Source organism: Nerophis lumbriciformis, linkage group LG11 (assembly GCF_033978685.3).
Source record: "Nerophis lumbriciformis linkage group LG11, RoL_Nlum_v2.1, whole genome shotgun sequence".
Taxonomy (NCBI): Eukaryota; Metazoa; Chordata; class Actinopteri; order Syngnathiformes; family Syngnathidae; genus Nerophis; species Nerophis lumbriciformis.
In genome coordinates this window covers 29,792,556-29,816,269 of record NC_084558.2, presented here as the reverse complement: position 1 = coordinate 29,816,269, position 23,714 = coordinate 29,792,556, and the positions used below count along the sequence as shown (strand labels likewise).

General features: G+C 41.5%; 1 protein-coding gene across 2 annotated transcripts in view; it reads left to right on the top strand.

Annotated features, from left to right (window-relative positions):
• The first annotated feature begins 4,382 nt into the window (after positions 1 to 4,382).
• eno2 (enolase 2) overlaps positions 4,383 to 23,714 on the top strand; it is a 23,498-nt gene continuing 4,166 nt past the window's right edge. The window contains exons 1-12 of one of the 2 annotated variants that reach the window (XM_061966892.1): positions 4,383 to 4,714; positions 10,509 to 10,594; positions 12,854 to 12,949; positions 14,664 to 14,722; positions 14,799 to 14,868; positions 14,940 to 15,073; positions 15,143 to 15,234; positions 15,314 to 15,444; positions 15,504 to 15,701; positions 15,779 to 15,980; positions 22,567 to 22,675; positions 22,752 to 22,810. In XM_061966892.1, the coding sequence (XP_061822876.1) occupies positions 4,398 to 4,714; positions 10,509 to 10,594; positions 12,854 to 12,949; positions 14,664 to 14,722; positions 14,799 to 14,868; positions 14,940 to 15,073; positions 15,143 to 15,234; positions 15,314 to 15,444; positions 15,504 to 15,701; positions 15,779 to 15,980; positions 22,567 to 22,675; positions 22,752 to 22,810 (1,553 nt within the window). In that variant the 5' untranslated portion in view covers positions 4,383 to 4,397. Of the gene's footprint in view, positions 4,719 to 10,508; positions 10,595 to 12,853; positions 12,950 to 14,663; positions 14,723 to 14,798; positions 14,869 to 14,939; positions 15,074 to 15,142; positions 15,235 to 15,313; positions 15,445 to 15,503; positions 15,702 to 15,778; positions 15,981 to 22,566; positions 22,676 to 22,751; positions 22,811 to 23,714 lie in introns of both variants that reach the window. The other variant, XM_061966893.1, reaches the window with a different exon arrangement.

The window sequence follows — 23,714 nt, the reverse complement described above, 5'->3', positions numbered from 1 at the left end:
CTGAAGATAAAATAATCCAGACCTCAAAATATCTTCAAAGCAGTCACTATCACTCTCATTTTCTGAATCAGATGACAAGGTGACATGATGGTCGATTAGTCTCCAATCAGCATCATTTTCATCAGGCTCATCACTATCAGGGCCACTGTAGGTGGCATTGTCAGCACCCGCGGCAGTGCAGGAAGCAGTCTCCGCAGCATCCATGTACTGAAGGGTTGTCACTGTTTCTGGAGTTGTAAAGATTGGCGTGTCATTCTCTTGCTCGCTATCATCACTCTCTAATTCTAAAGTTGACTGTCGGAATTGCTTCTTCAAATGCCTAGTTGTGGCAGCCCATCTACGCTTATAAGCCCTCTGTTGAAACTTCTTCATTGTGTTGTTTATTCTATAAAAAAAAAAAAAACAAGGAAAATGGGTTGTATATTTTGCTAAAAACATCAAAATTAATTGTATTTTTATTTGTATTTTTTTGTGACTCCTTATTACATCCAGCCATAGAATTATACATCAAAATAAACATATTTGAAATAATTGATTTTAAATTATCATAATAATTCATTTAAAATGACCATATTTAATTATTAAAATAATAGCTTGTTTATCAACAACTTTAGCATTTTATTCATTACATTTTGAAACTCTCAGAAGCCAAGTTATGTTATATTCCTTAATATTTATGTATGCAAGTTTGAAGTGTCAATTATCTAAACACAGTTTTGTTTGCATATTTTCAGGATGTAGATATATATATATATAATATGTATGAAATACTTGACTTGGTGAATTCTAGCTGTCAATATACTCCTCCCCTCTTAACCACCCCCCACCTCCCGAAATCGGAGGTCTCAAGGTTGGCAATGCTCAATAGCTTCAGTTTCTTCTTCAATTTCGTTTTCGCTACCTGCCTCCACACTACAACCATCAGTTTCAATACATGCGTAATCTGTTGAATCGCGTAAACCCCTGAAATCCGAGTCCGAATCCGAGCTAATGTCGCTATATCTTGCTGTTCTATCCGCCATGTTTGTTTGTATTGTGACGTCACAGGAAAATGGACGGGTGTATATAACATTTTTTTAGGGATATTGCGTAATGGGTAAAATTTTGAAAAAAACTTCGAAAAATAAAATAAGCCACTGGGAACTGATTTTTAATGGTTTTAACCCTTCTGAAATTGTGATAATGTTTAACAGAACGTTCAGGCAACATTCGTGCCATATGGACCTCAAAATATGACACTGACGGGGCAAATTATTGTTTAACTAGGCTACAGATAGATCCACCCTTCTTCAGAAGTCATTCGTTGGTATTTGGAAACTATATAACAGCCAATATGCACGAGAAATGCATGCTAGTTTATATGGTGCCGGCAGTTGAGCATGGCGCGCATTTGACACAACGCTAAAACCGTAAAATGGTCTGAAATTAATCATGTAGGGTAGAAATTGTTACACAAAAACGTGCTTCATATGTCACTCTTTCTATCTACTTACATGTGATCAATGGATGGCGCACCGTATTGCCTGATTATCGGGATTCTGGAATTTGCAGCGTTGTCGAGCTTCGTCTTTGTCTCACGGAAGCTTCTACGCGCATGCGTGCAGCCTTGACTCAGCTCAGCTGACGTCAGATTGTTCGAAAAACACAACACGTTCGCGGAACGTTAGGGAAACGTTACTACATAATGTATATAAAGTAAATTTGCGAAAAAAAAACATTTCGAAAAGCCTAACGGTCGCTGTTTCCATTGCAGGCAAATATTTTGTGTGTCAGATAGGTTTTGATATGTTCTGAGAATGTTCTTAGAATGTTCTCATCTTGCATAACCAAACGAGAACCATACAGTAACGTTACGCTAACGTTAGGTGTTACCTGGGAAAATGTCACGATCCATTGCCCGGATCATGTTTTGTTTAATTTTGACTCCCTCAATTCTGTTTTCAGCACCCTTGAGTTTGTGTGATTTGGTTACCATGGGTGCTGACTAGTTTCACCTGCCTCTAATTAGTGTCCGGGACGCTCACAGCTGCCGGGCACTAATCAGAGAGCTACTTATTCCAGTTTTTCGCCACACTCACTCTGGCTTCTTTGTTTGCTGTATGCAACAGTTACATTGGATTATTTCTTGTTTCCTTGCTCATGACTCCTGGGCTAAGTTTTTGCCTTAGCTCCCTGTGCGATCGGCACACGTCTCTTTTGTTTTTTTCCTTCATTTTTGTATTTTGTATGATTTATCAGGAATAAATCATTGTCCCACCCGCACCTTGCCTCCGTAGTTCCTGCTGCATCTCGGGAGAACCATCCTCGCATTGATTGATTGATTGAGAAGTTGATTGCCATCTTAAAGAATTAAATCCATGTAATGCTTTAAAAAGGCAAATGGATGGCACAAAAAGCCAAAAGGCTTGTTTCCATTGTGGTCCATTAAATATTCATCACATTTGATACATTCAATAATAGAAGATATGTAACCTGTAACATGTATATAAAAAATTACATTAAAAATTGTATAAATTATGTACAATTTATGTACATATACACAGTATACATGTCAGGTGATTTAAAAAACAATATTTACAAAAAATGGGGGGGAGGGGGGTATATACACTATGTAGATCAGTGTTTTTCAAGGCACATTTTTTGCGATGAAAAAATTTGGAGGCACACCAACAGCAGAAATCATTAAAAAACGAAACTCAGTTGACAGTAAAAAGTTTAAAGTCAATTGTTGGATATGTCTTTAAAGCATAACCAAGCGTGCATCAATGTTGCTCTTGTCTCAAAGTAGGTGTACTGTCACCACCTGTCACATCACGCCCTGACTTATTTTTAGTTTTTTGCTGTTTTCCTGTGTGTAGTGTTTTAGTTCTTGTCTTGCGCTCCTAATTTGGTGGCTTTTTCTCTTTTTTTGGTATTTTCCTGTAGCAGTTTCATGTCTTCCTTGACCGCTATTCCCCACACCTGCTTTGTTTTAGCAATCAAGAATATTTCAGTTGTTTTTATCCTTCTTTGTCGGGACATTGTTGATTGTCATGTCATGTTCGGATGTACTTTGTGGACGCCGTCTTTGCTCCACAGTAAGTCTTTCCTGTCGTCCAGCATTCTGTTTTTGTTTACTTTGTAGCCAGTTCAGTTTTAGTTTTCTTCTGCATAGCCTTCCCTAAGCTACAATGCCTTTTCTTAGGGGCACTCACCTTTTGGTTTTTTTTTGGTTTAAGCATTAGACACCTTTTTACCTGCACGCTGCCTCCCGCTGTTCCCGACATCTACAAAGCAATTGGCTACCGGCTGCCACCTACTGATATGGAAGAGTATTACACGGTTACTCTGCCGAGCTCTAGACAGCACCGACACTCAACAACAACACATAATGTGCAGACTATAATTACTGGTATGCAAAAAATATTTTTAACCCAAATAAGTGAAACTAGATGATCTCCCACGGCACACCAGACTGTATCTCACGGCCGCGGCACAGTGGTTGAAAAACACTGATGTAGATGACTATGCATATGTTGTGCATAAACATGCGACCCAACCGTGACACAATACGCTGTAATCGGTGGCTATCCAGTATTGTTTGCGGACCTTCACTTACCATATTTGTCTTCTTTCCGTGTTGTGGGGAAAGCGATGTCAAATCTTTCCACAATTCTTGCGGGTGGAGCAGCCCCGTTGTGCACAACAGGGCATTTTTACATGTCGAAAAACTAACAAAGCGCTGCAAACACATAGCATTAGCTCCAAGGTAGCAGTCATGGCGCCCTGTGGTCACATGTGTGCCTTTTGAATATTCATTGAAGATCGAGATCGCCTGAAACCGAGTTGGCCTTACTCTCTTTCTACACCACTCTGAGCTGTAGAAGACACATGGTTGTATACACTATGTCCAATACACCACCTCACTTTTACTTTCGTGTTTCATCATTTTCAACCAAACCTTCACACTCCGGTGTGTGTGTCTCAATTGGCCGCTCACCCACGTCTAATCGGTTTGTGTGCGCGGTAGGTGTATGTCAAGGACATTGCACTGCTTGTCTCCAAAAGATAATTCCATTTAAGTCATGAATTTAATTATAGAGGATCTGACACACTCATACACACACACTGCTCCTTGCTGTCAGTGTGTGTTACTGTCAGCCTCCAGCAGACGAGAACATCCTCATCAGTCTGTTTGCAAAGCCTTCATGGTTCCTGCAGCACACTCACGCACACATTGCCGTTGGATGTTTTTAAAACCGACGAGCGTGTGTGCGCGCACTGACTTACAAAATGGCCTCTTGGCTGGGGTTAAAGGTCATGGAGGAGATGCTAAATGCTTTGCTTCTCTTCGGGAACACAGGGATGAGACACGTAGGTCATTTTGTTAGCGTAGCATAATAGCTGTTAATGTTCTCATGGATGCTGCAGAACCCCCTCGTCTGCTGGGGGATGGATTATGTAACCCAGATGAACTTGACCCCACTGCGGACCCAACAGCCCCCGCCTCCCCTCTCAGGGCCACCGTCTATTTCTACGTCGTTTGCACCTCAGCCGTGTCCCTCCGTGTCTTCCTCTCGCCATCTCCTCTGACTCATCTTCCTAAACCTCGCCACCCCCACTTCCCCCCACCCCTACGTCACTACCCGCCCCCCAGACCCCACCTCCCAACCAAACCACCCCTCCTCCCCCTCTGTTTTTCCTCTCAGTCGTTAAGACAGGCACGACACACAAGGCAGGTAAAGATGCTCGTCCTTTCTTCTCTGCTCTATGTGAGCAAGCATTGTGTGTGTGTGTGTGTGTGTGTGTGTGTGTGTGTGTGTTTACTGAAGGATGCTTTTGGAAAATGAAAGTGTATGTCGTTGTACATCTTAGCTGCAGTCATATCTATGTGTGTGTGTGTGTGTGTGTGTGTGTTGTACATCTTAGCTGCAGTCATATCTGTGTGTGTGTGTGAGTGTTGTACACCTCAGCTGCAGTCATATCTATGTGTGTGTGTTGTACATCTCAGCTGCAGTCATATCTATGTGTGTGTGTGTGTTGTACATCTTAGCTGCAGTCATATCTATGTGTGTGTGTTGTACATCTCAGCTGCAGTCATATCTATGTGTGTGTGTTAGTATGTGTTGTACATCTTAGCTGCAGTCATATCTATGTGTGTGTGTGTGTTGTACATCTCAGCTGCAGTCATATCTATGTGTGTGTGTGTATTGTACATCTTAGCTGCAGTCATATCTATGTGTGTGTGTTGTACATCTCAGCTGCAGTCATATCTATGTGTGTGTGTTAGGATGTGTTGTACATCTTAGCTGCAGTCATCTATGTGTGTGTGTTGTACATCTCAGCTGCAGTCATATCTATGTGTGTGTGTGTGTGTGTGTTGTACATCTCAGCTGCAGTCATATCTGTGTGTGTGTGTTGTACATCTTAGCTGCAGTCATATCTATCTATGTGTGTGTTAGTGTGTGTGTTGTACATCTTAGCTGCAGTTATATCTATGTGTGTGTGTTGCACATTTTAGCTGCAGTCATATCTATGTGTGTGTGTGTTGTACATCTCAGCTGCAGTCATATCTATGTGTGTGTTAGTGTGTGTATGTGTGTTGTACATCTCAGCTGCAGTCATATCTATGTGTGTGTTAGTGTGTGTGTGTGTGTTGTACACCTCAGCTGCAGTCATATCTGTGTGTGTGTGTGTGTGTGTGTGTGTGTGTGTTGTACATCTTAGCTGCAGTTATATCTATGTGTGTGTGTGTGTGTTGTACATTTTAGCTGCAGTCATAGCTATGTGTGTGTGTGTTGTACATCTCAGCTGCAGTCATATCTATGTGTGTGTTAGTGTGTGTGTGTGTGTTGTACATCACAGCTGCAGTCATATCTATGTGTGTTAGTGTGTGTGTGTTGTACACCTCAGCTGCAGTCATGTCTGTGTGTGTGTGTTGTACATCTTAGCTGCAGTTATATCTATGTGTGTGTGGGTTGTACATTTGAGCTGCAGTCATATCTATGTTTGTGTGTTGTACATCTTAGCTACAGTCGTATCTGTGTGTGTGTGTGTGTTGTACACCTCAGCTGCAGTCATATCTGTGTGTGTGTGTTGTACATCTTAGCTGCAGTTATATCTATGTGTGTGTGTGTGTTGTACATTTTAGCTGCAGTCATATCTATGTGTGTGTGTGTGTTGTACATTTTAGCTGCAGTCATATCTATGTGTGTGTGTGTGTTGTACATTTTAGCTGCAGTCATATCTATGTGTGTGTGTGTGTTGTACATTTTAGCTGCAGTCATATCTATGTGTGTGTGTGTGTTGTACATTTTAGCTGCAGTCATATCTATGTGTGTGTGTGTGTTGTACATTTTAGCTGCAGTCATATCTATGTGTGTGTGTGTTGTACATCTTAGCTGCAGTTATATCTATGTGTGTGTGTGTGTGTGTGTCTTGTACATCTTAGCTGCAGTTATATCTATGTGTGTGTGTGTGTGTGTGTGTGTTGTACATTTTAGCTGCAGTCATATCTATGTGTGTGTGTGTGTTGTACATCTTGGCTGCAGTAAATGTGTGTTGACTCTGTTTTGGCAGCTACTGTAGCTGTAATGTGTGTGCGTGTGTGTGTACGTGTGATATTGTGCAAACACTCAGTTATGGTGTTGTGTGTTTCACGCAGATTTCAAGAAATTATATGGACTTTTTTTTTGCATGTGTGTTCACACAGTAAACACTCCAGTGGGGTTTGTGTGTGTGTGTGTGTGTGTGTGTGTGTGTGTGTGTGTGTGTGTGTGGTATTGCTGCAGAGCTCCAATGCATTCATGCAAAATGGCTGTCAGGTGTGTGTGTGGGGGGGGAGCACGAAACCAAGCAGTGTGTCCTCAAAGCGTCACTTTAAATGCGTCAGGTTAGATTTGATGCCTCAGACTGGAGGTGCAGTGGAAGCTTGCCTTTGCGCGTGTGCGTGACCTGCTTTTACAGTGGAGTGGTGTGTCACATCCGTGGGTAATTGTCAATGAATTGATCAGGAATTCATGCAATGTTAATGTAGACCAAATTAAACAATATAGTATGAATACGTAATTGCATGTGTTCATGTCCATCCAAACTAGCGTATTTAATTATTTAAATGTGTCCTGCTCTGCTTCTCTTCTCCATTTCCTCCACCAGTCCTCTCTTTCGGCACAACACATGTTTATTTATTAATGTCCTTATCCGCACATTTAAAGCGCGTCATTCGAGATCTGTGTGTTTGCTAGCGGTATCCCGGCAAAAATAAAGCTGCTTTCCCGCCAAATGCCCAGCGAAAAGGCTTCTGGAATCACCCACAAGCAGAAGATGCGTTCAGGGACTGGTCCCAGAGAGAGTTCAGTTAAAGCTGCAAGGACGGCGTATTTGTGTCGAAAGGCTGGCGTCCGTTTACCCAGGATGCATTGCGGAGCAGCCTCCCCTCGTCGTGTCGTCATCACTTGCTCGTGCCTCCTGTCGCTGTGGTTTGTGCTGAGCACTGCAGTCTGCGGAAGGTGCGGCGTGGTGCGTTCAGGGTCCCTCCGCCCTGCGTGCGGATGCTGGCTGCGATACGGCTTACGTAACAACAGCGGCGCGTGCGCGAGACACTCCGGGTGAGCGATACTGAACATTTTGGTATCGATCCAACAAAGTATTGCCGATCCGATACTTTTTTCTTAAGATGATTTACATGATGTTTTGATTTTTGCCTGTAATTTGTTGATTGCAATCAGGGTATTTGTATAAGACAATGGAATCAACAAAATCATATAATTATTTCATTTTATTATATAGAATTGCTTGAGCAAAATGAAGCTATCCATGAAAATGAACTGATAATTAGTGATCTTTTTGCAAGTGTCGATCTAATACTGATTACTACTAGAGGAAGCGATAGGAAAGAAGATGTTTGCATTAGACCGGGCGTCAGCAACCCGCGGCTCCCTGGAGCATTTTTAAAAAGGATTGAAAATAGAAAAAGATGGGGGAACAACAATTTTTTGTTTGAGAACAAACATGACACATACCTTCCCAATTGTTAGAAAGCCCACTGTTTAATATGTTTGTGTGTATGCTTCACTGATGAGAGTATTTGGTGAACTACTAAATTCGGCGGTTCTTGAACTCACCATAGTGTGGACTGTGTTTGTTTACATGTAAAATCTTCCACTCCTTTTTTGTCTCATTTTGTCCACCAAAAGTTTTATGCTGTGCGTGAATGCACAAAGGTGAGCTTTGTTGATGTTATTGACTCGTTGGAGTGTTAATCAGGCATCTTTGGTCAGTGCATGACTGCAAGCTAATCAATGCTAACATGCTATTTAGGCTAGCTGTATGTACATATTGCCTTATTATGCATCATTTGTAGATATAGTTGAGCTCATTTAATATCATTTACTTTTATCCTCTTTGTATATAATTTAGTTTTGCATGTCTCATGACACATTATCTGTATATAATATTGGCTGCATTTCAGATAGTTGTTTGTGTGCCATGTTGTTCCAGACCACAGCAAACATTACCCAGCTTGCCAAAGATTGTAATAAATCTATTAAAAGAAGACAGCCTGTCGTTTCCTTTAACTTGGACACACACATCTATACCTTTGGCCATTAAAAGCCAGTCATTTCCAGGAGTTATCTCACCTTCTGAGTAGCCTTTGATTTACTAATGTTTTCTAATGTTGTAAAAATGTGTAGAATAAATATTACATTTCAACATTTCTGTCAAGATTTGCTTCAGCCTGCGACACATAGTCATTTTGAGAGTAGGCTATTATAGCTAATATAGACACTTACATCATGTTTTGCCTTCATTATAAGACTAATATAAGACTTTTCATTTTTAGCGGCTCCAGACAGATTTTTTTTGTATTTTTGGTCCAATATGGCTCTTTCAACGTCTTGGGTTGCCGACCCCTGCGTTAGACTATTATGAAAAAAGTATGTTATTGCTTTTTATCTTTGCACCATACACTGGCTGGACACTTCATTAGGTACACCATCTAATAAGCACCAATACAAAAAAATCAGCCTATATGCTAATGATCTTGTGGTGTTTTCAATGAGTGTCAATGATGACTGTCATTGGACCACCAAAAGTTGTCAAACCCTCGTTGAAAAGGATGGTTGTGATTAGAGATGTCCGACAACCTGCCGATATTATCGGCCGATAAATGTTTTAAAATGTAATTATCGTTATCGTTTTTTTAAATTATCGGTATCATTTTTTTTTTGTTTTTTTTTTAAATTAAATAAACATAAAAAACACAAGATACACTTACAATTAGTACACCAACCCAAAAAACCTCCCTCCCCATTTACACTCATTCACACAAAAGGGTTGTTTCTTTCTGTTATTAATATTCTGGTTTCTACATTATATATCAATATATATCAATACAGTCTGCAAGGGATACAGTCCGTAACACACATGATTGTGCGTGCTGCTGGTCCACTAATAGTACTAAACTTTAACAGTTAATTTTACTCATTTTCATTAATTACTAGTTTCTATGTAACTGTTTTTATATTGTTTTACTTTCTTTTTTATTCAAGAAAATGTTTTTAATTTATTTATCTTATTTTATTTTTTTAAAAGGACCTTATCTTCACCATACCTGGTTGTCCAATTTAGGCATAATAATGTGTTAATTCCACGACTGTATATATAGCGGTATCGGCTGATATCGGTATCGATAATTAAGAGTTGGACAATATCGGAATATCGGATATCGGCAAAAAGCCATTATCGGACATCCCTAGTTGTGATGTAAAAAAGTGCTGTGTCATGATGTCATCAGGCCTTCGAATGCAAACCAAATGAGTGCACTGCCAGTGGCACAATGTTGTTGTTGTTGGCTAAAAATTTGGATTCCTGGTCATCACTTCCAGGCGTATGTTTGTCTGCAGCAAAACACGACGAGCCCGCTCAGCGTGACGACAACGCGCAGTTCACGATGTCTGCGGACGTTCGACATTCTCCTTCCTCCACACGTAGAGCAAAGCTCTGCAGTGCTGCAGGGCGGGGCCTCAAACGAGCACAGAAAAGAAGATCATATTTAAAAAAAAGACCAAAAAACATGCAACACGCCTCACTGACAGTGGTCCCAACACAAGGTCTGTCAACCAGGACCTGCAGCCTCCTACGTGGATCCGTGAACATCACTTAAGTGACACACACATCTGGCGACAATTGGCTGGGATAACACAAACACAGCCATGATGGCCCAACACACTCATTCACTATCAAGACATGCCTGGAACCTTCTGGAACATTGACAGTGCATCCGAGCTGCTCCTGAGATGTTTCCTGCATTAGCGCAGATGCATTTTCCAAAGATTCTCTCCTGGGAAACAGGAGGCAGCTCTAAACAGGAAGTAGAGTACAGAAGAAGAAGCTCCACTAAATCAGCTTGGAAAGAATGAATCAAAGCGGTGCTTGCATCATCAAGTTCCACCTGATCTACCAGCAGTGAGTGTGAGCCGACTTAGATGTTGAATGTGACAAAAATGTCTCCTCCTCTTTATCACCAGGATGTCGATTGTCAGCATCGTCGCCAGGGAGATCCTGGACTCCCGAGGGAACCCCACAGTGGAAGTGGACCTGCGCACGGAGAAAGGTGACACTCCAGCGTTAGAGCAGCTGAGCTCATTTGCTGATAGCAGGGCAGCTTGCATCACCACCACAACACCATCATATTACCACACCAAACAAAGCAAACACTAATGTTTTAGGTACATTGAAATATATTACAGAAACATTTAACGTACTCTACGAGCTATCGTCACGTCCGCTTTTCATCCATTCTAACATCGTTCACACCCAGACACAAGACATGTGCGGCTTCTGTACGCACACACAAGCGAATGCAACGCATACTTTATCAACAGCGATACAGGTTACACTGGGGGGGCTAGTATAAAAACTTTAACACTGTTAGAAATATACGCCACACTGTGAATCCACACCAAACAAGAATGACAAACACATTTCAGGAGAACATCCGCACCGTAACACAACATAAACACAACAGAACAAATACCCAGAATCCTTTGCAGTACACACACACACCTTGTAGCGTCCCGGAAGAGTTAGTGCTGCAAAGGGTTCTGGTTTGGTGTGGATTCACAGTGTGGCGTATATTTCTAACAGTGTTAAAGTTTTTTATTCGGCTACCCTCTTTGTAACCTGTATCACTGTTGATGAAGTATGCGTTGCATTCTAGTGTGTGTGCTTGCAGAAGCCGCACATGTTATGTGACTGGGCCAGCACTCGTTGGGCTGGCTGGCTGGCGTTTGGAAGACTCCCGGGAGAATCAGCGGGCCAGCTTTAGTGTTAATTTGATATCGCCTCAAGGGCCAAGGGAAATAACACAGGCCAGAGTTTGACACCCATGGTGTAAAGGATTGTGTAGGTTTAAAACCTTGTAACTTTGGTAAAAGTTTCTCTTTCTGGCCCTCAGGACCTATATGGAAAACCTCTGTTTTGTCCTAGTTGAGCTGTAGGAAATTCACTGCCCTCCATGACTTGATGTCTAACATGCAGTTAAAAAGGGTAGCCATTGGTCCTGTGTCATCAGGAGACACAGCAATGTACAACTGTGTGTCATCAGCGTAACCGTGGAAACTGATGCCATTTCTCCTAAAGACATCTCCAAAAGGCAGCATGTGATTAAAAAGAATGGGACCTAACATTGAGCTTTGAGGAACCCCACATGGGTTCCTGAGGAACATGCATCCATACTTAAATAAAAAAAAATCAGCCTTTGAGATCAAATCGGAACCAGTCAAAACAGTACCAGAGAGAGACCAGGTGTTTGTTAATGAAAATGTGAGCCTTTTATTATCCAAATTCCATCTGATATCGTTTAAAATCTTTAAGAGTGTAGTCTCGGTTGTTATGTATTGCATATGCAGATATGCAATATCTGCAAATGCATATGCAGACATGCAACATGTGCATGTCTGCAAAGGTTGAGTCCCTTAGATGCAGGATGAACGGCAGGAAGCAGCTTGAAGCCTTAAAATGATATTTTAATTCCAAAACTAAGGCAAAACAACAGCGCTAGTCGCGAGGAGCGTAGGTGAAGCGTAGTAACACAAGCTCAATTAGAATGGCCTAAAAGAACAGAAACAAACATAAAGTGGTAGCATAGCATGGAAATAAACAGTTGCCAATGGCAAACAAGACTGAGTGGATCGCGAGGCAGGCATAAATCAGAAGCGTGATTTCTACCACGCAGGGGAAAACACTAATTAAATTAAGTAAATGCCGGTGCGTACTCTTAGCAATACTGGCAACGGAAGGTAAACAAAAGAAACCAAGTGACTCTGGGAACGAAACTAGACTTAAAAATAAGAAGAAAAATACTAAACATAAACCAAGCCATGACCAAGCCATGACCCGGGCAACGGGTCATGACAGCACCACCCTAACCCTTAAGGGTCGGATTCCAGACGATCCCGAAACAAAAATGAAGTAAGTCCAAAGTCACGGGGGGATGGAGGGAGGAGTTGGCGGCAGGTCGCCAGGCCAAGTGTCCCCAAAGCCACCGAGGACGAGTCAGGTCGCGGCGGTGAGTCGAACGTCGCTGCAGCTCGCGAGGCGGGCGTCCACACACTGGCCACATTTTTGGCCGAAGTCAGAACCTCATAGTATAATGAAAATATAAATGATACGGATTGTATTATAGATACAATTGGAAAAACATTGTACAATAAACCGATAAATGTATAATAGATAATAGCTTTTTAGGAGAATGATATTAGACACCGTTTCGGTATCTTTCTTACCTTAAAAACCTCAAATGTTTATTTTTTTTTTATTATCGTGTAGCTGATAAGAGAACTCACTTGACTTTTTTACTCTCTTCGCGCAGGTCTTTTTCGGGCGGCGGTGCCCAGTGGCGCATCGACTGGCATCTACGAGGCGCTGGAGCTCCGAGACGGAGACAAGAGCCGCTACAAGGGCAAAGGTCGGGACGTGTTCTTGAAGGGTTCCTGTTCCACGTTTGCAACTTTTCAGACTTCTGTCAATATTTAAAATGGTGGATTCTTGTTTTACACAAGGTAGACGTGTCAAATCATGATGTTGCTGTGTTCCTAACCTAGCCCTGCCGCTCCTAAATCGAGTGAACAGTCGGTTAGACCAGTCTTTTTTAACCACTGTGCCGCGGCACACTAGTGTGCCGTGAGATACAGTCTGGTGTGCCGTGGGAGATTATGTAATTTCACCTAATTGGGCTAAAAATATTTTTTGCACACCAGTAATTATAATTCGCAATTAATGTGCCGTTGTTGAGTGTCTTTACAGCGCAGGTAGCTAATTGCTTTGTTGTGTGAGACGACGACGATGGTTTGTCGTGATCACAACATGCAGACAACAGCGGGAGGCAGCGTTCAGGTAAAAAGTTATCTAATGCTTAAACCAAAAATAAACAAAAAACTAAGACTGAATTGGCTGCAAAGTAAACACAACACAAAATGCTGGAAGACAGCAAAGACTTACAGCGTGTGGAGCAGACGGTGTCCACAAAGTACATCCGTACATGACATGACAATCAACAATGTCAACAAAAAGAAGGATCGCTTCCGCACTACTTGGATAGTCTCCATTGCAAAAACAAAGCAGGTGCGGAGAATAGCGCTCAGGGAAGAAATGAAACTGCAACGGGAAAATACCAACAAAACAGGAAAAAACAACAAAATAGGAGCGCAAGACAAGAACTAAAACACTACACACAGGAAAACACCAAAAAACTCCAAATAAGTCAGGGCGTGATGTGACAGGTGGTGACAGTACACCTACTTTGAGACAAGAACTATAGTGATGCATGCTTGGGTATGGTTTGAATTCATATCCAACAATTGCGAGAATGACTTTTTATTGTCAATATCGGCTGCTGAGTTTTTTTTTTTTTTAAGATTTCTGCTGGTGGTGTGCCTCAGGATTTTTTCAATGAAAAAAATGTGCCTTGGCTCAAAAAAGGTTGAAAAACACTGGGTTAGACTTCCACGAGATCTATTGAATAATTTACATCTCAACTTGAGGAAGTCCATATATGGCAACTTGTCCAGCCTTGATATCGGTGACTGCTGCTCAGTATCGTTGGTCACGTTTTCTTAAAAATGGAAGCCAGAAAGTGTTTTTTTGGAAGTAATCCCTGAAGTTGAATATATTTGACAATTTTTAAGATGCTTTGGAAGGCTTTTCCTACATAGAAAATTATGTAAAAATGCAAGAAAACTTACCCATCTATTCTCTTATGTGCTGGTAAAATAATCCCTGGTAAAGACGAGACCATCTGCTCCAAATATCTTGTCGTGAAGCTGACAGAGTCCGGGCCTTGTAATTTTGTGGAGATGAGTTCACTAACAGTGTTGAACAGGTCGAGAAGGGCTGTTTCGGTCATGTATTTATGACAAGGCAAGCGACGAAATCCCACATTCTTCACCACTGAGAGCGGTTTATTATCCAATACTATGAAATCCATTAGTTTACCGTAAATGCCGACTCCACGTTGGGATTCTGGTGAAAATGTTTCTCCCCGCTGGAATTAATCTGTCAGTGTTTGTTGTTTTTGTCCACAAATGGCCGCCAGGCCGCCCCGAGAACACTTCTGTCTTAAAACTAATCAGAGCAGGAAGGCTCTTAATTTTTAATGATGCTTTCTTCTTTGTGGTCTTCAGGTGTTCTGAAGGCTGTGGGACACATCAACGACACGCTGGGTCCTGCACTCATAGCCTCAGTCAGTGTGGTTTATGTTGATTGTAAACATGTCTTTTCACATAAAAGGCGCCACGCTAACGTAACGGTGTGCGCAGGGAGTCAGCGTAGTGGAACAGGAACAGCTGGACAACATGATGATCGAGATGGACGGCACAGAAAACAAATGTGAGTCTCATAACGTCACCGGTTTTTGTCAAAAGGGAAAAAGAAAATCTAAATGACTTCCTGTCCAACAGCTCAGTTTGGGGCCAACGCCATTCTGGGCGTGTCTCTGGCCGTCTGCAAGGCCGGCGCTGCCGAAAAGGACGTCCCCCTGTATCGCCACATAGCCGACCTGGCAGGAAACACAGAGCTGGTGCTGCCGGTTCCGGTGAGGGTCTTTGGGCGTTCTTCTTCATGCTTTCATTGCCGCCTTCACAGCCTGCTTGTGTGTCTGCAGGCCTTCAACGTGATCAATGGAGGCTCTCACGCTGGAAACAAACTGGCCATGCAGGAGTTCATGGTCCTCCCCGTCGGCGCCGAGTCTTTCAAGTAAGAACTACTCATGGAAACATCTTGAATGTCTTGTCTCTCTTGCTTCTCCTCACCTGCCCTTGCTTGGCATCCGAAGGGAGGCGTTGAGGATAGGCTCTGAGCTCTACCACACGCTGAAGGGTGTGATCCAGGAGAAGTACGGCCAGGACGCCATCAACGTGGGTGACGAGGGGGGGTTTGCCCCGAACATCCTGGAGAACAGCGAGGGTAAGTAGAATGAGTCTAAAGGGGCTTCCTGTGTCTCACCGTCTTCGCTCCGTCCTCAGCTCTGGACCTTCTTCAGACGGCCATAGAAAAGGCTGGATTTAGCGATAAAGTGGTGGTCGGCATGGACGTGGCTGCCTCGGAGTTCTACCGCGAGGGGAAGTACGACCTAGACTTCAAGTCCCCTCCAGATGCAGAGCGACACATCAGCGGCGAGGAGCTGGCCGACATCTACCAGAGCTTTGTTAACAACTACCCAGGTGGGTCACGATCACCAGGTTCACGACCAAAACCTTCTAGGACTCTAGGTGATGTGTCCCCCTGTCTACTCCACCAGTGGTGTCCATCGAGGACCCCTTTGACCAGGACGACTGGGAGGCCTGGTCCCGCCTGACTGCCCAGGTGGGCATTCAGGTGGTCGGCGACGACCTGACAGTGACCAACCCAAGACGAATAGAGAAGGCAGCCGAGGAGCGCGCCTGCAATTGCCTGCTGCTCAAGGTCAACCAGATCGGCTCTGTCACCGAAGCCATACAAGCGTACGTATGACAATTCTATTTACGCACTGCCTGTGGTTGGCACCCGGCAGTCACCACTATGATCATGGCCTGTGGGCTTTTGTAAAGATTCATTTAAATCTGTCAGGTACAAACTATGTTATAGCAATTAAGAAAACAAACTATTTTGCTGTCAAAGTTCAATAATAAGGTTGTTTGAATCAAATAGTTAATGTGTGACGCAACTTACACCTCCTTGTATAAATATAAAATTGTTCATTCCTCCTGAAAGCGGCAAACCCAGCACGAAACAAATGTTTTTAAAGCTCACCTTTATTTTTTCATAAACACTGCCACCTTTTGGAAACGGGGATGAGGTGATAGAAAATAGATACAAATATGTTTGTGACAGCATTAGACAAAGTTAGTTTAACTTTCACTTTTGCATCTTACAGTACATACAAAACCCAAAACCAGTGAAGTTGCAATGTGTTGCTGCCATTAAATTCTAAGTTAATGACTATTTGCAAAAAATAAAGTTTACCAGTTTACCAGACAAGTGTCTTGTCTTTGCAGTTAATTCAATTGATTATAGGTTGAAAAAGATTTGCAAATCATTGTATTCTGTTTTTATTTACGATTTACACAACGTGCCAACTTCACTGGTTTTGGGTTTTGTAATTGTGATGCATTCAAGGAACCTTGATTGAAGTTCAAAACAGAGGCATCACTTGTTTTTAAAGACATGGGAGGCTTAACTCTCAGTAGGTATACTACTAATAATAACTCTAATAATATGTTATGATTATTATCCACTAATGATAATTCCACATAAACCAGCGGATCTCGACCTTACACTATGAAGTACGGGGAAACCAGACAGATTTATAATCATATTTAAGTGAATAATGACTGGGTTAAGGAGCCTTTAGCCGCACTAATGACGCAACCTGGTTCGAACGCTTGATAAAAATATTATTGATGAAACCAAGACATAAACATGTAATATTTTTTGGGCTTTCTGATTGTGGAGTGTGTTTTCTACTGTTCTACATTTATCATGTTAGGAAGACTGGCACGTGCCAAGAATACTTCATACAATGATGGATGGATACTAGAGTATACATGCAAGAGGGAACTGGTTTACAATCACATCATCTAGATATGGTAATCCCATATTTAAAATGTCAAAAACCTTTTTTCCATACAATGACATTACAAGTATATGGAAAAAACTTAAGGTTTTTACATTGGTTTTGCATGTAAATATACGGTGTGTGAGGCAGGCATGGTTAGAATTATGATTTTTCTCTCTCTCGAGGCTAAAGGGGGACTTTACCGATTCGTGGGGGAAGTTCACGTTATCTTTGTCCTTGAATATTTGTGGCATTTGTTGAACAGTCTGGGAGAGGTAAACAAGCAGTGTCACCTCTCACAAATTACAGCCACCGTTAGCTAGAATTGTGAGGCACTCTTCCATCGGTAATGCATTCTCCTTCGCTGTAATAAAGGTCCCCTCTGGCATATTTTCCCAAAACATCCGGTCTTATCACAGCTAAAAAGATAGGTAGAAATCCCTCTTTGCCTATCAAATCTCAGCGTAGTCCGAGCAGTCTCGCCATCAGACACTGTGAATGACGGCTCCTCTTTTTAAACTTTTCCAAACACCCACTGCTCGCCTTAAATTGTTCTTCCGTGCTGGTTCCAGTATGGTCACTTTTGGACATCATGTCGCCATATAATTGGAAAGCCATCCCTCAAATCATAGCCTCAGCAATGCTATCGCTGGCTAGCTGCTTCTCAATTAGCTACACTCGCAACACATGTTCTACCTGTTCCTATTTGTTGTTGCGAAAAATATTGAACTCCTTCGGCAAAGTCAGCAACCATATAATTGTCCTTTTTGATAATTGCTGCAATTGTGGACTTGTTTCTTCCATATTTGTGAGTCAATCCATGTGCTTTCACCGCATCGCAGTTGAGCAAAAAACATAAGCAGGATGTGACGCCGGGGGCACGCCTTTTAAAATGGCATTTTACAGGAGCGTTGTCATCAAAATGGCTCCCTCTATAGCGGTTCCGGCGGTAAACAAAATGAATATATAAATGTAAAAATGAATGAGGTGACAGTACACTGAGACATTGGTCGCTCACCTAGGCATATTTGGTATTCGTAGACCGAAAAGAACGCAAATAAAGGCGTTCATGAATCGAGGTTCCACTGTATACAGTATACGAAGAAATATTACATCTAAAATAACAAGCGCCATTCAAATCACACTAAGCAAACGGCTAGCAGTTAGCATTGCAAGCTAGCAGCTAATAGCTATAACATTAAGCCAAGATTGCTGTTGTGCAGCAAGCAGCGGACGAACTATCTGAGTATGCAAGGGGCCTTGATCTTCATGCAAAGAGTAGACACCAGCAACAAATCTAACTGTGCAATGGAATAGATCCCTATACTTTATCAAAAAAAGATTTGTCGAGTGATACCAAGGATTATCCTTCAGTGGAGTTCCCAGACATATTGAAAAATCTTGTTCTCCAGAGATCATTGTACACGACAAAACAGATGAAAACTTGGAAAAGCATGGAGGTTTACAACTTCTTTGTGTGTGGTTGGGTCAAGGAAATTGGTATCAAGACTCTCCCAGGAAAAAAATATGCAGCGTTTTTGCTCGGGTAAGGTTCATGATTCAACTTTGTGTCTACAGTCATGTTTGTTGTTCCTGTTGCACGCGCCGTTTACAAATACGCGTGTTTCCCCCGTCTTTATCAAAATCTAACTGTCGATGTCAACATTGTGTATGCGCTGAAAGCTTCATTTATGATTGGTAAAAGCTAAACTCTTTTAGGTTTTGCTCACATTTGCTTTCTTTTATTTAGACTTGCTGAGTTGGTGCTTTACAGAACACTCATAGCAAAAATGTATCTTAAGAAATACAAATAATATCAAGATAATACTTAAATGGGAAACACTAAACGTTAAAAACAGGACCTCTAACGAAGTGATGACTGCAAAGTCTTGCGTTCTTTGGCTCTGCTCTCTCGTACTGGAGTGTGTGGGACGTTTGTCATAAAATCTTGCACTCTTCCGCCATTCTTGATTACCTCTCGAGGAACTCTGAAGAAACGTTGATCTTTTTCACGATTTAAATGGTTCGTACAGCAGAAAACAAGGCAAGCATAGGGCATTTTTCTTTGAAAAAGGCTAAATGGCGCTTCGTACCCATTGAGAACAGACGCTGCTTACAATGAGTCGGACATGACGTCATTTTGAATCCAAGGAATTAGAATGTATCCAGCAACAAAATGTGCCAGAATATTCTTTGTATTTTTAGCAAGTGAAGCAAACTGCATCATGAGCTCAGTTTCAAGGAATAATTGTGACCACAAGGAGTCACTAAAGGACTGTTTATCACAGAGTCATCAAAATAAAATAGGGCCAACTAAACAACAGGCGCCATGACTGCTACCAAGGACATATATGGCTGTACCCAGATGCATGCAATTTCTGTCGTTTATGACATTAGTTTTTTTGACAAAATAAACCAAAATAGTACATCTATACATAGTTCTAAACATACGCCAGCTCATAAACTTACAATAAAACATTCTTTTATTTTGTCAAAATATAATTTTGCGGCTGTTTTCTGATGCAATTCGCTGTATACATTCCTGCAGTGTTTACTGACCAGCAGGCACTCTAACACGCACCCGACGGTGCAAAAAACTTTTAAAAAAAATACACACTAAAACCAAAAAAAAAAAAAAAAAACTTATTACTCTCTTTTGCCAAAATCTGCATGCGCTTTGAACCAACAATCACAGATACATTTTTCTTTGAAGTATGTGAACTGTGGAGTCTGCCTCCAATGTATTTGTAATCACTGTATGTGTCACTCATTGTGTATTATTTTAACTGATTTTTATTTTTTGTAACATGCAAAGTGAATAAGTGTACTTTTGTAGTTATTTCCCCACATTTCTGCACAATAACTCATATATGGTAACACTGGTGAGCAGTAGAGAATACGGAGTGATTTTTGGTCCACAATATATTTTGCTTTATTCATTATTGACGTATTTCTTGCCACTTTATGTTTTTATATTTTTTATAAGATTTAGAGTTGATTTTATCATCTATTATTACACCCAAAATGTGGTTTATTTTACTTTTTCAATGTCTGTCTATTTGTATTTGTATTTGACTTTCTCTTCTACTGTTATCGAATTGCATTACTTTAGTTTACTGAGATTCAAAGGTATAATTTAATTAATTATTAAACTAATTAATTTATTTATTTATTTATCAATGTGTCAGCATTCAGCTTCAACATAAATATGCTGGAATCAGCACAAAAGCTAAATTGTATCCATTGTACCCAGGCAGGTAGAAAAACAAACACATAGACACAATAGACAAACAATAACACTGCAGGTACAAATAATCAGAATTCTAAAAGAGAGTCCAAGGAGATAACCTGTTTTTGTCAAACCATCTCTCACATGTATGAATTTTGTCTGTTAAAGGAGCAATATGTAGGAATATGGCCAGAAACGGTCAAAATTCTGTAGTCCACTCCCCCTCTCCCTGACTGAGGTTGCCAGATATGCAGCTCAATCAAGCTCGACCGACTGGGCTACTCCAAGGAACTTCAAACTTCCAATGCCTCTTACTAGAGGTTGAAGTGCTGGGACCATAATAGCTTAATAGACAATTGTTTTGTCAATAATAAAATCTCTAACCAACACATTTTACACAGAAATTAGGCTATTTTCAGGAAGAAGTTTGTCATGCCTGAATACAATATCACAACAAATGGCAATCAAATGGTTATTGTCAGTACTATCAGAAAACAAACACTAAAACAAACTACAACCAACAATAGCAATGGTTATACTGGTGAAAATAAGTAGAGCATGCTCAGCAGCCTAATGTACGCCCAAACTAAAGGGGAGACATTTTACCAAGGTATGCCTATAGGCTACTGTTTCAAACGTTTCAGATTGCCATATAACTTGGTACATGTAGTCCACAATATGATCGAATAATTATTTTATCATGTGAGTTGGCTGTCTCCACACGTTTCACATTGCCATGATGACAGCTGTGCTAATGTTGGAACCCATTTCCTCAGTATATCAGCATATTAAGAACAAAATAGGCACTGACACTACCCATATCCACATAGGTTGTATTTGTCGAAATTATATTTTGCCGTCAGTTGGATGACACATGCACGTACAGGCTATCCGACATATATTTCCCCCGTTAGCCTGTATGTCGATGTGTCATTGACTGGGCTAGCATGCTAAGCATTCGTTGCACGAACATCCTAGCTTTGTTAGATAAGATCATAGACTATATTGGACAACATCATTTACATACGAAATGTCCATTTCCATTTATTACAAGTAATAAGAAAAAGTAAATGCCTGACTTACCTATCAAAGAAGAAATTAGCAAGTTTGGCGTCAGATGAAAACATCTTCTCTGCCTTCAATTGCCTCCATCTTTCAAAGGCATCCCCGATACAAATCCTTGTTTTGTTCCTGGCTTTGTCATGAATAAGTTGAGAATCGTAACGAGGCCTTTTGGATTTACTAAGGTCTGACATGTTTAGTAACTTTACCAGTGGCAGTAGCTAGACGAAGATGGGGGTGCGTAACTGGCAACCTGGATGTAAAACACTCACAGACTTTATAATTGGTCAAATGGTGGAGGGCGGGACATAGAATTGAAAACAATAACAAGATTTCGAGGCTGTAAATCAAATTTTGAAATGAGCATATCCCGGCTGAACTACTGTTATCAGTTATAGAGGTATTCCAAAAGAACATGATTTAATAATGCCTTTTGACATATCAGGGCCATTTAATGATGACTTGACATGCAATTATTACATATGGCACCTTTAATATTTGTATTAGCTTCTGTGTGTTGTCTCCTGAAAAAAACGCAGATGTTGTATTGTGTGTTTACCTAGCACAAGACGCTGCAATCTGTGGCTCTCCAGTGTTGTTCGCGGACCTTCACTTCCCATACTTGTCTTCTTTCCGGGTTGTGGGGAAAGCGATGTAAAAGTTCTCCACAATTCTCCCATGCTGCACAACAGGGCATTTTTACATGCCGAAAAAGTAACGAGGAAGCGCTGCAAACACATAGCATCAGCTCAAAGTTAGTAGCAGTCATGGCGCCCTGTCGTCACATGTGTGCCTTTTGACCAATCATTGAAGAGATCGCCTGAAACCGAGTTGGCCTTACTCTCTTTATACACCACTCCACTATTTATCACTCCACCCAAACCCAAGGGCAGCACACTCCGCAATGCCTCCACGGTTTGATTTCACATTTTCGGGGTTTATGCAGATCCCAGATACACAACAGCAGGTACAAATGTGTAAGAAAAGTTGGTTTTGCATAATAACGCCCTAAATTGCTGGGGGGGGGGGGGACTCTACAGATTTCTGACGGGGGAATAGCCCTCCCCTAACCCCAATGTAGCACTGTTTCTGGTATGTGGGGCGAAGATGTTAGGTTTAGAGTGGGGTGTGGGACCTTCAGAAGTCTAATAATAACAAGTAAGTAGTGCCATGATGATGATAGTCACTTCGTTCCCGTCAGGTGTAAACTGGCTCAGGCTAACGGCTGGGGCGTCATGGTCAGCCATCGCTCAGGAGAGACGGAGGACACCTTCATCGCCGACCTGGTAGTGGGACTGTGCACTGGCCAGGTAGAGAGAGCACACACCCAACACACACCACAACGGTGGAGCGCTTTAACCCCTTGACCCTCCCTCTATGTTGCAGATCAAGACTGGCGCCCCCTGCAGGTCTGAAAGGCTGGCCAAGTACAACCAGCTAATGAGGTCAGTGTAAACACTGCACTTTCCAACAAAGCCTGTTGGGGGAAACAATTAGCAAACATGTGCCCTCTGACCAGACAGCCAGTCTCAACTGTAGTAATCAGCGATGTTGTCGAAGGAAAAAACAAATGTGATGTTTATGAAATTAATGTATGCTTAAAATGAGCAAATTGCGTAGATAGTACGTTATTGTGAATGTATCTGTTACTCCATTACATATATACTTAAATCATGTACAAAACCCAAAACCAGTGAAGTTGGCACGTTGCGTAAATCGTAAATAAAAAGAGAATACAATGATTTGCAAATCTTTTTCAACTATATTCAATTGAATAGACTGCAAAGACAAGATACTTAACGTTCAAACTGGTACACTTTGTTATTTTTTGCAAATATTAGCTGATTTGGAATTTGATGCCTGGAACGTGTTTCAAAAAAGCTGGCACAAGTGGCAAAAAAGACTGAGAAAGTTGAGGAATGCTCATCAAACATTTGTTTGTAAAATCTCACAGATGAACAGGCTAATTGGGAACAGGTGGGTGCCATGATTGGGTATAAAAGCAGCTTCCATGAAATGCTCAGTCATTCACAAACAAGGATGGGGCGAGGGCCACCACGTTGTGAACAAATTCTTGAGCAAATTGTCCAACAGTTTAAAAATCAAATTTCTCAACGAGCTGTTGCAAGGAATTTAGGGATTTCACCATTTAACGTCTGTAATATCATCAAAAGGTTCAGAGAATCTGGAGAAATCACTGCTCGTAACAATGAATGCCCGTGACCTTCGGTCCCTCAGGCGGTATTGCATCAAAAACCGACATCAGCGTGTAAAGGATATCACCACATGGGCTCAGGAACACTTCAGAAAACCACTGTCAGTAACGACAGTTGGTCGCTACATCTGTAA